At 39.5% G+C, this 14,682-nt stretch overlaps 1 protein-coding gene across 7 annotated transcripts in view; it reads right to left on the bottom strand.

The window, feature by feature from the left end:
• The window catches only part of smoc1 (SPARC related modular calcium binding 1), a 103,646-nt gene that overhangs the window by 30,513 nt on the left and 58,451 nt on the right, over window positions 1-14,682 (bottom strand). For 5 of the 7 annotated variants that reach the window (XM_066694975.1, XM_066694973.1, XM_066694972.1 and 2 more), the window contains 3 exons: window positions 14,465-14,551; window positions 13,889-13,969; window positions 290-482 (listed from right to left, as the gene is read on the bottom strand). In XM_066694975.1, the coding sequence (XP_066551072.1) occupies window positions 290-482; window positions 13,889-13,969; window positions 14,465-14,551 (361 nt within the window). The remainder of the gene's footprint in view (window positions 1-289; window positions 483-13,888; window positions 13,970-14,464; window positions 14,552-14,682) is intronic. The other 2 variants (XM_066694976.1, XM_066694978.1) reach the window with 1 other exon arrangement.

Genomic DNA, 14,682 nt, shown 5'->3' with positions numbered 1-14,682 from the left:
AGATTTGATTTTATAGGGGCATGCTGACTTTTGTTTGTTCAAACAAAAGCCCAGAGATGACACCATGCATAATGATACAGGATCTGCTATGGAACAGAACAAGTTTTGTAAACATTTTAATTCAACATTTAAATCTATCTCAAAACAAGGTCACTAGCATAAAGTATCCAGCATGTTGTGTCGTTGATGTATAGGTGCCAACATCTAATAAAACCCTGAATCTCACAAACTGTTACACAATGGGATTCTTATGTACATCATGTTCCTGTGAGAAACTCTGAAGGCTCACCTTGTGGAGGTTCCAGGGATGGGCCGCCCAGTGTCCACCAAAACGCACCAGCAGTAGCCTGTGGACTGGTGGCATTGGACAGGCTTGAAGAGGCCTCCTGGATCACACTCGGGGATAAAGGCAGCTTCCCGTGTGTTCATCCCTGCTTCTTCCAGGGCAGTCTGTCTCTCCTGGTCACAAGAAGGAACTTTCTCTAAAACCACGAAAACACACACTCAATACAGAGACACACACAAGGTGAGCCTCCAATTCTACACCAAATACATGGTCAAAGAAAAAATGCAGAGGGTGGTCAAAGGCATTCATTAATTCTCCTACATTCCCAATTTGAATCATGTCTTAGATGAATCCAGGTTGACCAAATCAAAACATCCCTAAAAATGACATCTTCATAAAGTTCAAATACTTTGCTGAATAAGGACAATGCAACAACAATGATAATTGTATATTGGGGGGGGGCATTGTTTGTTTTGGAGAGAGATTTTGGATACTGTACAGAGAAGCAAGAACAATACCAGGGAAGGGACAAAATAAAGTGCTTCATGCTTCCATACAAAGGAGATTGTAACTTTCAAATAAACATCTTTAGAAAAGAAGATAGTTGATGGAGCCAGTGGTCTTGTGGCATTTCAGTTCAGGGACACTCTTTGTAAAACCATTTCTAGGATAGAACGAGACAGTATAATACATTATGAAAGCACTGCGTATCATAAACCATGAGGTCAGTTTGCAATGAGAATGGAAGCAGGATCAATTGGGACCTCAGTGCTCAGCGAACCACTTCAAATGCAAGTTCCATGAAGGCCTGGTAGAGGACCAGACCTTGGTGTTATTGGTTCACTAGCATTAGATATGGGTTTGACAGGAGGAAAACCTGAATAAAACAGATTACACTCTATTAAAGTAGGGGCCAGCATTAACATCGAATTTGAAGCAGCTGTGTTTAAACATCTGGAATTTCCTCATATTTAATGTCTTAATTGTTGTGCATCCTATTGTGTGTGTTCTGCATGATTTATCCATTATGATCTATGCCAACTTTTCCAGCAAGCAGTTGTCTGGAAAGACTTTTTAATACTGAAACAGAGGAAGCATAAAACCAAGCATTGTACAATGCTCTTCATTTCAATATGAAAGCATATCAGACACCTACATTTCTCCCACACCTCATCTGCACACATTCAATTCATCAGCAGGTTTTGCATGGATATATTGTCAAAATTGCAAATCTACAAAAGGAAAACAAAAGAACAGAACTGAGAGAAAACTACGAAATATAAAACTAGTAAAATAAAGCAATAACAGGAAATTGCTTTTGAGTCCCACTTCAAAGGGGGAAATGCTCCCACACAAAATTGAATCAGTGAACTGTATCATTGCTCTGTTACTGTAGACCTCCATGGGATAAATCAGATGACACTGACCTTTTAAAGGTAAATATTAGTAGTTAAAAAAAAAAAAAAAGTTAAAAAAAACTGTAAACTGTAAAAGGCGTCCATTGCACATAAAACTAGCTGACGGCTAACATGTATTGTATTGGTCTCAGACGCATTCTTTTTGTCTCCAGAGGCCAAGCCTTACAATTTATCCTGCACATTCCAACTTGCTCCATATATAGACTCAGAAATAGACATACAAAATGCTCATCCTAGATCAAAGCAGTCCTATTATTATGCCTATAATTGTAGAAAATCCTACATCTGACAGTTAGTGTCTAAATAAAAGGTTACCATGCCATGCTAGCAAATAAAGGGAGGTGATGAGATATCAAGAAGTCACAAACACTGCAGGAAATGTCTATGATGCTGGATGGTCCACTATTCACTATGAATTTAATTGTGTTGCTCCTGAACAGTTGTGATAAGGCTACCAAAGAGGGCCATGGATGCCCAATTCCAACCCAACCCTGGCATTTTCAAGAGGAGAAATGTCCACAAACAAACCCATCAGATATACAAATCAATATTTGAATATTTGGTGCAGATTTCACATATTTATTCTAAAATAAAAATCAATATCAAACAGCTCCACAGGGCTAAATAAGTTACACCAGTAAAACAGATTAGATAGTATAGAATAGTAGATTAGTTTCAAAGCAATTGAAGGCTAATTACCTACCTGGTTTCAATCACATACAAAATTGACTGCAGGAATTGCAATAACCTGAGTTGGCTAAATAACAAATTCAAAATCTTTTCATATCACTTTATATGTTTTGTCTAAAATTTTTTCCATCTGGAAAAAAGTGGGAAAGACACAAGCTTAGGTAGGTGAAAGAACCTAATCTAAGTCTTCTTTTCTGTAATAAAAATAATTTAAAATGTATTTCATACTAATAAAAAGGGAACACATCTCTGAACCCAAAAGCATAGTAGCACTTCAGAGCTACTCTGTTTTAAAATACTGCTCTTGAACTTGTCCACTAACTCTTTCCCTACCAAGAGAGCTTGCTTGATTTTAAGTGCTTGTAGTGCTGTAAGGCTCTCGAAGTCCCGCCAAAGTTCTTTCACTTCCAAATTATTTAGCACTGTTTATTATACAGAGGGTAAACTGGCGCCAGGCTGCTGTGATTCTGAAACTAAACTTGTTTTTTATATATATAAATGGAAAAAGCTGGACCCTTGCTCTTTTTTTTCTTTGTGAAACTATATCCATTTCTCCTCCATGAACGTTTCGTCAAACTTGCTTTGCCTTTAGTCTCCACTTATCTTTTCAACTGCAGTGCATACCGTGAGAAATGTGCATTATACACAAACAAGTTGACCTTGTATAATAAACAGAATTGCAATTCTCATGGCAAATACAAACGCACACCTAAGATAGCTACTCCACACCATACCTTCTATTGTCTCAGGAACACGGCAGATTTTTGCCCATACAACACAAGTGCAGGTAAATCTAGGCTCGGGAAGGATATGGAAATATTAACATGGACTTGTATAATCCCATGTGTTGCGAGATTAATCATTTGACTTTCCAAAACCAAAACACTGCATTGCTTTCATAGCTAAAGCCAACACAAATAGTGTTGAACTTTTGAGAAAGGTATATAGGGACTGACCAAGAAGATTCCTGTAAACACAATGTTTAGGTATGCCCCCTCCATTTTCTTGTCAACCCTGTCTTATAATTAATGTATTTTCTCTGCTCTCTCTTACAGTGTTTGCCCATGATAAAGTCCTTGGTCAGAAACATCCTACTACACAATTCGCAAAAAAAAAAAAAAAAATCTCTGTGGCAGTTGTTTGTTTGTCCTAGTGACTGTATAATAAATGTGCAAGGCTTATGAATTGAAGAAAAAGCAGTCTCTCCCTTTGAACGAAAATGCAAACTATTTCAAAAAGGTTGTCTTTGGCAATGTTAAGAGTGTGTTCCTACTTTGCGTAACAATGCCGTAAAAATATTTGAAAATCAAATCCTAAGCATCAGGAATCAAAACACATTTCCTTTTTAAGTTTTAAAGTTAGATTACACAACAGTAAACCATTTTTAACCTTTGTATTGCTGTACATTTTGTTGGCCCGCACTTTATTGTTGTTTATTCATTAGAAGAGGATTAAATAGTTTCAAATGGTGCAGATGTACATCTTATAAGTTAAATTCCGGTTCAATACACAGGATCTGGGAAAAATAAGTTAGATGATCAAACCAGAAATCCACAATCCAAGTGAGGCTGCCCATCAGGACCAAGAGTGGGCACCCACTCATGTGACAAGATCTACTCCCCTGGTTAGATTTCCTGGGAGGACAGGAGGTACTAATTAAACGCAGGCAGGGAGTGGAATTCCTACAAAACTGCATTTCCAAACATCTGTCAGAGTAAATCTCTGTCCAGGATTTTTTCTTTCTGAGGCATTAATAGTTGTGTTGCACACAATATCCATGGGTACAAGCTTGCTAAGCTGTTCAATACTCAGGATTCTCTGTTTCTACAGTGAGGGAAAAAAGTATTTGATCCCCTGCTGATTTTGTATGTTTGCCCTCTGACAAAGAAATGATCAGTCTATAATTTTAATGGTAGGTGTATTTTAACAGTGAGAGACAGAATAACAACAAAACAATCCAGAAAAATGCATTTCAAAAAAGTTATAACTTGATTTGCATGTTAATGAGGGAAATAAGTATTTGATCCCCTATCAATCAGCAAGATTTCTGGCTCCCAGCTGTCTTTTATACAGGTAACGAGCTGAGATTAGGAGCACTCTCTTAAAGTACTCTCTCAAACTCTCCACCATGGCCAAGACCAAAGAGCTGTCCAAAGATGTCAGGGACAAGATTGTAGACCTACACAAGGCTGGAATGGGCTACAAGACCATCGCCAAGCAGCTTGGTGAGAAGGTGACAACAGTTGGTGCGATTATTCGCAAATGGAAGAAACACAAAATAACTGTCAGTCTCCTTCGGTCTGGGGCTCCATGCAAGATCTCACCTCGTGGAGTTTCAATGATCATGAGAACGGTGAGGAATCAGCCCAGAACTACACGGGAGGATCTTGTTAATGATCTCAAGGCAGCTGGGACCATAGTCACCAAGAAAACAATTGGTAACACACTACGCCGTGAAGGACTGAAATCCTGCAGCGCCCGCAAGGTCCCCCTGCTCAAGAAAGCACATGTACAGGCCCGTCTGAAGTTTGCCAATGAACATCTGAATGATTCAGAGGAGAACTGGGTGAAGTGTTGTGGTCAGATGAGACCAAAATAGAGCTCAACTCAACTCGCCGTGTTTGGAGGAGGAGGAATGACCCCAAGAACACCATCCCCACCGTCAAACATGGAGGTGGAAACATTATGCTTTGGGGGTGTTTTTCTGCTAAGGGGACAGGACAACTGCACCGCATCAAAGGGACGATGGACAGGGCCATGTACCGTCAAATCTTGGGTGAGAACCTCCTTCCCTCAGCCAGGGCATTGAAAATGGGTCATGGATGGGTATTCCAGCATGACAATGACCCAAAACACACAGCCAAGGCAACAAAGGAGTGGCTCAAGAAGAAGCACATTAAGGTCCTGGAGTGGCCTAGCCAGTCTCCAGACCCTAATCCCATAGAAAATCTGTGGAGGGAGCTGAAGGTTCGAGTTGCCAAACGTCAGCCTCGAAACCTTAATGACTTGGAGAGGATCTGCAAAGAGGAGTGAGACAAAATCCCTCCTGAGATGTGTGCAAACCTGGTGGCCAACTACAAGAAACGTCCGACCTCTGTGATTGCCAACAAGGGTTTTGCCACCAAGTACTAAGTCGAAGGGGTCAAATACTTATTTCCCTCATTAACATGCAAATCAATTTATAACTTTTTTGAAATGCATTTTTCTTGATTTTTTTGTTGTAATTCTGTCTCTCACGGCTAAAATACACCTACCATTAAAATTATAGACTGATAATTTCTTTGTCAGTGGGCAAACGTACAAAATCAGCAGGGGATCAAATACTTTTCCCCCCCACTGTATTAGCTACAACAAAAACAAGCAAGGAATAAAGACTTATGTTCTTGTGTCATACTCATTCACACCAAAAGGAACAGATTATGAAGTAATATATATAGTAAAGCTAAAGTGGAGGAAAATGTATTAGTTTAAACACAGATTTTGTTTTTGTTTGCTCTATGGGTCTGTTGTCTGTAAAAACAAACAACAAGATGAGATTAGATAACAAAGATAAACAATAGAACACCATTTTACCACATTCCAGACTCCTTCAGGATAAAGAGGAAAACCACAACACGCATTTTTACCAGTCATGACACACAGAAGCAACAAAACCTTAAACCTTATTAAGGTTGGTGGACCTTAGGCAGGGCAGATTCGAATACCTGCTTTGTTGTAGGTGGAGAACAATAGCAAGGTTAACACCCACCAAGACTGTAGAAAAACTGCAACATTATCTTCCACCTTTTAATGTTGCATTTCTCTCTACATAAAGGCTACAGGTTGACATCTGGAAAACTGTCCCCTCTTGCTGTATTCCCCATTTAAGGATTGGGTGAAGCAGATCGCAAAGAAGCAGAACGTTTCTCATCTCCTAGTGATCCCAGACACCAAGTAGTACCTGCAAAGCTTGTATGGTTGTCTGAGGTCTGTCAATTCCTTCCAGAGTAGAGGTTTTCATTTAATTGAAGAAATATTGTTCTTTAAATTATACTTATTTCTGAATTAAACAACACTGATTCAGTTGAGAGAGAACATTAAAGATGCCAGCTAACTAAAACGAGTTAAAATAAGGGGTGGGTAGAATACCACTCAATAGAAATGTATGAAACTACAGATGTAGAAGATCAGTCTGGACAAAAACCCAGGTGAGATCAGTACAGTGGTGAAGAGCAGCTGAATATGAAATTATGATTTTGAAGAGAAATGACTGACCACTCTGAATTCATACAGTGCATCCTTCCAAAGGCTAGGCTCGTCACTCCTACCTCCTGGCTAAATCCCTCTCCCAGAGAGCTTTCCCAGCACTGCATTTTTGTGGAAAATTCATTAAAGATCAACATCACTCCCAGCCCTGTCCAAGCTAGCAGCCTCCCTGTCTGCTTGAACACTCCTGCTCACTGGGGGGGGGGCAGATCTAAATCACAAAGAGACTTGACAATAGTCCAATAAAACATATAAAGCACTCCAAGCTATCCCTGCTCTGTGGCATTTCTTTTGTTCATTTTTACAATGCTAAAATCTTATCTTAACCAACCTAGTTTGTAAGCGATTTGATTCTTCACTGTTTTCTTGTGTACAGATTTTAAAAGGTGACCGTCAGGGCAAGTCTTAAGACATATTCAACATGTCTGCAACTTGCATCCCAAGGCTGTAACTGGCAGAATTGACGATTAACAGATCTATAAAACAAAAAACAAAAAAACAAGCTAGCACAATGAGTGAAAGGAAAGTCGAGTGGTGTCCAAGCAATGTGCTTGTTGAGATGAGATCCAGAAGGACTAGAAGGAAGCAAAATGCATCCTTGAATATTATGCACATGCCCACTCAATTCTCTACCTGCTAATCTTTAACTAACCCCACCAGTCAAGATAGATGTGGTTTGACTAAACCTCTGTCAATGTGAGTCACATTTCAAACTGACGTTCCTTGACAAAATCGCAGAAGATGCAACATATGAAGTAGATCAACATGGCTGTCACACTGCTTGTCATTACTAAGGCTGCAGCTTATGACCTACTGCACCTGACCTGCAGTATTGAAGGTAAAAACATTATCCAGCTGGTAGAACTAACCTCAAACTGCATTAGTTGGGTGCACATGCTTCAAAACTTAATTTCACTGTTGCCTAAAAAGCTGCTGCTGGTAATCAATCTGATAACTTTTCAAGACACTCATTGCCATCTTATGGGACAGAGAGCAGTCATGCTACAGTGCTGGCAGAAGTACAGGATAGTTTTGTCATTTCTTCCATCCCTGTGCAATTACTGAAGATGACATCCACAAATTAACACAATCAGGTCCTTGTCTTCAACATCTGACTGACCTATTCAGAACTGGACACATGGAATAACTTGTTTGTGAAAATGACAATTCTACTGCATAGCAGATGTATCTGAAACTTTTGTTGAAGAGGCTTTTTGAAATCACAGCATCTGCAATGAATCATCTTTGTAATTGTAATCCCTGACTTGCTGTACAGCCTTGTAGTTTATCTTGGTCCTGAAGGCCATCAAGGCATTGATCAAACCAACTGCTACAAGAAAAAGTATGGTTCCCTGGCAATGCAATGGTAGAAAAATGCATGAAATCATACATAACCTGTCAAGAAGCCACCAACAGCAACACCCGCTCACCACTGAAAACAACGTCTTTACCATCTGCTCCATGGACTCAAGTACTTATGATGGATGACTATTCAAGAGAACTACAAAGTCAGCTAATAGTCTTCCATTTAACAGTGATGATTTTTCCCAGTTTACTACAACCCAATGGTGAAGTGGAAATGTTTATACAGACACTGAATAGATATCTGCACATAGCCAAAGTCCCATACAAGGACTTACAGCGAGGGAAAAAAGTATTTGATCCCCTGCTGATTTTGTACGTTTGCCCACTGACAAAGAAATTATCAGTCTATAATTTTAATGGTAGGTGTATTTTAACAGTGAGAGACAGAATAACAACAAAAAAATCCAGAAAAACGTAAAAAATTGTTATAAATTGATTTGCATGTTAATGAGTGAAATAAGTATTTGATCCCCTATCAATCAGCAAGATTTCTGGCTCCCAGCTGTCTTTTATACAGGTAACGAGCCGAGATTAGGAGCACTCTCTTAAAGTACTCTCTCAAACTCTCCACCATGGCCAAGACCAAAGAGCTGTCCAAGGATGTCAGGGACAAGATTGTAGACCTACACAAAGCTGGAATGGGCTACAAGACCATCGCCAAGCAGCTTGGTGAGAAGGTGACAACAGTTGGTGCGATTATTCGCAAATGGAAGAAACACAAAATAACTGTCAGTCTCCCTAGGTCTGGGGCTCCATGCAAGATCTCACCTCGTGGAGTTTCAATGATCATGAGAACGGTGAGGAATCAGCCCAGAACTACACGGGAGGATCTTGTTAATGATCTCAAGGCAGCTGGGACCATAGTCACCAAGAAAACAATTGGTAACACACTACACCGTGAAGGACTGAAATCCTGCAGCGCCCGCAAGGTCCCCCTGCTCAAGAAAGCACATGTACAGGCCCGTCTGAAGTTTGCCAATGAACATCTGAATGATTCAGAGGAGAACTGGGTGAAAGTGTTGTGGTCAGATGAGACCAAAATCGAGCTCTTTGGCATCAACTCAACTCGCCGTGTTTGGAGGAGGAGGAGGAATGACCCCAAGAACACCATCCCCACCGTCAAACATGGAGGTGGAAACATAATGCTTTGGGGGTGTTTTTCTGCTAAGGGGACAGGACAACTGCACCGCATCAAAGGGACGATGGACGGGGCCATGTACCATCAAATCTTGGGTGAGAACCTCCTTCCCTCAGCCAGGGCATTGAAAATGGGTCGTGGATGGGTATTCCAGCATGACAATGACCCAAAACACACAGCCAAGGCAACAAAGGAGTGGTTCAAGAAGAAGCACATTAAGGTCCTGGAGTGGTCTAGCCAGTCTCCAGACCATAATCCCATAGAAAATCTGTGGAGGGAGCTGAAGGTTCGAGTTGCCAAACGTCAGCCTCGAAACCTTAATGACTTGGAGAGGATCTGCAAAGAGGAGTGGGACAAAATCCCTCCTGAGATGTGTGCAAACCTGGTGGCCAACTACAAGAAACGTCTGACCTCTGTGATTGCCAACAAGGGTTTTGCCACCGAGTCAAATACTTATTTCCCTCATTAACATGCAAATCAATGTATAACTTTTTTGAAATGCGTTTTTCTGGATTTGTTTGTTGTTATTCTGTCTCTCACTGTTAAAATACACCTACCATTAAAATTATAGACTAATAATTTCTTTGTCAGTGGGCAAACGTACAAAATCAGCAGGGGATCAAATAATTTTTTCCCTCAGTGTAAAACAAGAGCTATATTGATCCCTCAGAATCTACAGAGCAACACCACACACTTCCAGTTCAATCCCTGCAAATCAATCTTCCAAACTTTCCAGCTGTGGACACTGATCCTTCCATGAGAGAAAAAAAATTACTGAAACTCTTTCTTGCACTACCTACATAATGTGGATGTTTGATCCCTGACCTTGCCACCACAACACAATCCCTGTAGGATCTTACAATGAAGGATCAGCTATTATTTTAATATATAGCCTCAAGACTTTATTTCCTTGTCATCTACAAAGCTGCTGCTGGTAATTCAACTGATTAACTTTCAAGTCAGCCATTGCCATCTTACGGGACAGACAGCAGTCATGCAACAGTGCTGGCAGAAGCACAAGTAAGTTTCATGAAGAACTTAAGGTTAATGAAGTTGACTTGATTGCTCCACAACAAGTTAGGTACCATACAGACCCGGGTAACAAACACAGCTGATGTTGGTCATGAAATGGACCGTACAAAGTAAAGGGGGCTGTACCCAGTGTATGGGACTATGTAAAGTCTGCCTACAGACTCAGCGTGGGCCCCATTGTCAGGTTCTGTCTTAGTCTACACTTTATTACTTTGAGTTCAAGCGTGGAGGCAAGATTGTTTCAGAGATCTGCAATTTAGGCCCAGAAGGTACACAGATCATTTGGGGATAATTTTACAGGAGACACAGAAATCTAAACAAATTACAATGAAAAACATAAGAATGATTAAATTTGAGCAAAAACCGTTTCTCCTCCTCTATTCTGCTACATGTTTTAGAATGACGTGGGCACTTTCAATACAGAATGTTACACAATTACTCAGCTTGACCATGCAAGTTACTTTTTTTCACATAAGAATGTTCAGTTTCATATGTTTTAAAGATATTTGAAATAATGTAAAATAAGGCACATTTCTGAGAATATTTCTCAACACAAAGTATTTCAACAATATTCATAGTAGTAGACACACAAAGTGTAGGCACTGCAAGTAAATGAAAACACAGCAAAAAGAAATGTGCTATATACATGTACATCATTATCATCATCATCTTCAGCCCAGTGCTCACTTTTGGCAATAAATATAAATGTATATCATTTTTACTTTTAAATCCTGTGTGATCCTTTTGAAATGGTCTCCAATTTAAATAAATAAATAAATACATAAATAAAAATAATCACTCAATTTGCCTTGGGGGCAACAAATCCGGTAGTTTTTGTAATGTTTCCGATATCCAGGAAGTCATGACCCAATACATCCAGAAAACCTGAAGGAGCATACATACAGGGGTTTCAAATTGGCTATTATTTGGGAAGTTAAAACTTACATATATGATAGTATCGATATGGAAAAGTGGTATGTCTTACTTATACACTTTAATACAAAGATGCATAAAACTGTGATTTTAGGAATCGTGCATTTTATGCTTAAATGTACTGCTACCAAACAAATACCACACACTCGGATAAAAAGTCCAAAAACACATTTTTGTATGTGTTTTGAAATGGTTTATATTTCCAATTGTGCTTGAATTAATTAACCTGATAAATAAAATATTGGGAAAATGTACAATTTTTTTACTAAATAGTAATAATTATTTGATATTATGCTACAACAGTAAACTGACCCTTTAAGAATATATTATATTTTTTCAGTACTATGATGGTCATAACCATATTAATACATGACCAGAATAAAGCTTTTACCATTATAAAGTTGAAAACTGAGACAAAAACAAAAATACAATGCCCTATTTTTCACTTTGGCAGTTAGTGTTTAAATTCTGTGTTAAACCTACAAAACAAATGAACAAATTCAAATATTTTTCATAGTACTTTAATAAGCTTTGCGGTAGGTCGCATCAATCTTCTCATATTTTTACAGAAGCTTGCATGAACGTTCATGACTAACAGATTTTATGAGGAATTGAGAAACTTTTTTAAAAGAAAAACAAATTGCACATCTTGATTCTATTATGCATTTCAAAATTTAAGTTAATGCAACAGAGAACTAATTTATACTTACCTCATGCCTATACTGTTAAGTACATCCATATACACTCACCTAAAGGATTATTAGGAACACCATACTAATACTGTGTTTGACCCCCTTTCGCCTTCAGAACTGCCTTAATTCTACGTGGCATTGATTCAACAAGGTGCTGAAAGCATTCTTTAGAAATGTTGGCCCATATTGATAGGATAGCATCTTGCAGTTGATGGAGATTTGTGGGATGCACATCCAGGGCACGAAGCTCCCGTTCCACCACATCCCAAAGATGCTCTATTGGGTTGAGATCTGGTGACTGTGGGGGCCAGTTTAGTACAGTGAACTCATTGTCATGTTCAAGAAACCAATTTGAAATGATTCGACCTTTGTGACATGGTGCATTATCCTGCTGGAAGTAGCCATCAGAGGATGGGTACATGGTGGTCATAAAGGGATGGACATGGTCAGAAACAATGCTCAGGTAGGCCGTGGCATTTAAACGATGCCCAATTGGCACTAAGGGGCCTAAAGTGTGCCAAGAAAACATCCCCCACACCATTACACCACCACCACCAGCCTGCACAGTGGTAACAAGGCATGATGGATCCATGTTCTCATTCTGTTTACGCCAAATTCTGACTCTACCATCTGAATGTCTCAACAGAAATCGAGACTCATCAGACCAGGCAACATTTTTCCAGTCTTCAACTGTCCAATTATGGTGAGCTTGTGCAAATTGTAGCCTCTTTTTCCTACTTGTAGTGGAGATGAGTGGTACCCGGTGGGGTCTTCTGCTGTTGTAGCCCATCCGCCTCAAGGTTGTATGTGTTGTGGCTTCACAAATGCTTTGCTGCATACCTCGGTTGTAACGAGTGGTTATTTCAGTCAAAGTTGCTCTTCTATCAGCTTGAATCAGTCGGCCCATTCTCCTCTGACCTCTAGCATCAACAAGGCATTTTCGCCCACAGGACTGCCGCATACTGGATGTTTTTCCCTTTTCACACCATTCTTTGTAAACCCTAGAAATGGTTGTGTGCGTGAAAATCCCAGTAACTGAGCAGATTGTGAAATACTCAGACCGGCCCGTCTGGCACCAACAACCATGCCACGCTCAAAATTGCTTAAATCACCTTTCTTTCCCATTCAGACATTCAGTTTGGAGTTCAGGAGATTGTCTTGACCAGGACCACACCCCTAAATGCATTGAAGCAACTGCCATGTGATTGGTTGGTTAGATAATTGCATTAATGAGAAATTGAACAGGTGTTCCTAATAATCCTTTAGGTGAGTGTATATACATATACATATTAGGGCTGGCAATCGATTAAAATATGTAATCGCGATTAATCGCATGATTGTCATGAGTTAACTCGTGATTAATCGCAATTTAATCATACACTTTTATCTGTTATAAATGTACCTTTAATTAATACTTTTCAAGTTTTTAATACTCTAATCAACATGGACATGGACAAATATGGATGCTTTATGCAAATCTATGTTATTATTAGTGAAACCATACTCAACATAGATCATGAAGACTAGACATGTTTCAAAGGTCATAGATGTTTTTCAAAGAACTTGTTCATGCCTATTAGACACATGAAAAAAATAACATATAAATACCAGGTTCCCATTACTTCTCTTTCTGTGCACTGAGCAATTTACTTACACAAGCCTGTTTACATTTAGTTATTTAGCCACCCATTTAGTTATCGCTGTGGTGAGTCTATTGCTTGTGGAGTTGTCCATCCATCTCCGCTGCAAATTATCTAGTGTGGTCTGCCTTTGGCAAGGGGGAGGAGAGCTCTCTGCATCAGTTGTATGCTTCGCCATCAAGTGATATTTTAAACTCGACGTGCTGCGGTGATAACTTAATTCACATCGACAATCAATGCAGACAACTTTTGTTATGTAGTGAGCTCCACGAACAGAAATTTGGCAGAAGCAGTCACACAATTGACTGAAAGATTGAAAGTGTTCTCCATTTTGTCATGCAAGATAAACTCCCTTCACATTGAGTGAACATGCTCAGCATTTTTCATATGTATATGTATTCTGTCCACACAATATTAACATCACTGTCCCAATAAAAACGTAATCTTACCTGGTTTCCGAGTGCTGGAGCTGTTCTGCTTGTTGTCTTTATTGACCAGCTGCTTAATCCAAAGAGTTGGAGCGGTGATCTCTGCATGAAAATAATGAATCGTTTTAAAAGCAAATTTAAGAGAATAAGTTGCAATAATTAATCATCTTTTTTATGCCATTAGACAGAAGCACAGATGCACCTAAGTCAATGTGACCTATTTAAAAGAAAAATGGGCCTATCAGATGGATTCACCAATTAAAGCCTCCAGTCAGAACATATACTGGTTCTTATACTACAGACATTGCTGGTTTACATCTGGGGTTTGGTGGATATGAAGTCAGCTATGGTTTCTACTCCTGTGCCTGCAAGCCTGCACACAGTGTTACAAATAGAGCTGAATTACTCCACCATACAATGCCATAGCTCTGCAGTTTGCGCTGTGGGCTCCCAGTGTGATGGTACAAACAATCTGGCCATGAGCTGAGCTGATTAAGAACTGGCGATTGCAAACAAGTTTAGCTTTCAATGAAAAAAAATCACATAAAATTGTCAATTAAAAAAGAAAACATTAAAAACATTAAGGGAGCTGCTTACCGTCACCATCAAAGACGTGGGTCTCCATGGTGGGCGTCAGTTTGGACCCATCATCTGGGTTGAGGGTTAAAAAGAAACGAAAAGAAACTACCATTATTGAGGTTAATACAATCTACTCTCTAGCACTTTTGAATGGTTGGGATTTGCACATTGGCCCGGCCAACAGCAGAGAAAGAGAGAGAGAGAGAGAGAGAGAGAGAACAAGATTCACAGAAACA

Source organism: Amia ocellicauda, chromosome 21, assembly GCF_036373705.1.
Source record: "Amia ocellicauda isolate fAmiCal2 chromosome 21, fAmiCal2.hap1, whole genome shotgun sequence".
In the NCBI taxonomy this organism is placed as follows: Eukaryota; Metazoa; Chordata; class Actinopteri; order Amiiformes; family Amiidae; genus Amia; species Amia ocellicauda.
Note: the sequence above shows the minus strand (reverse complement) of the source record. Positions and strands in the feature narration are given on the sequence as shown.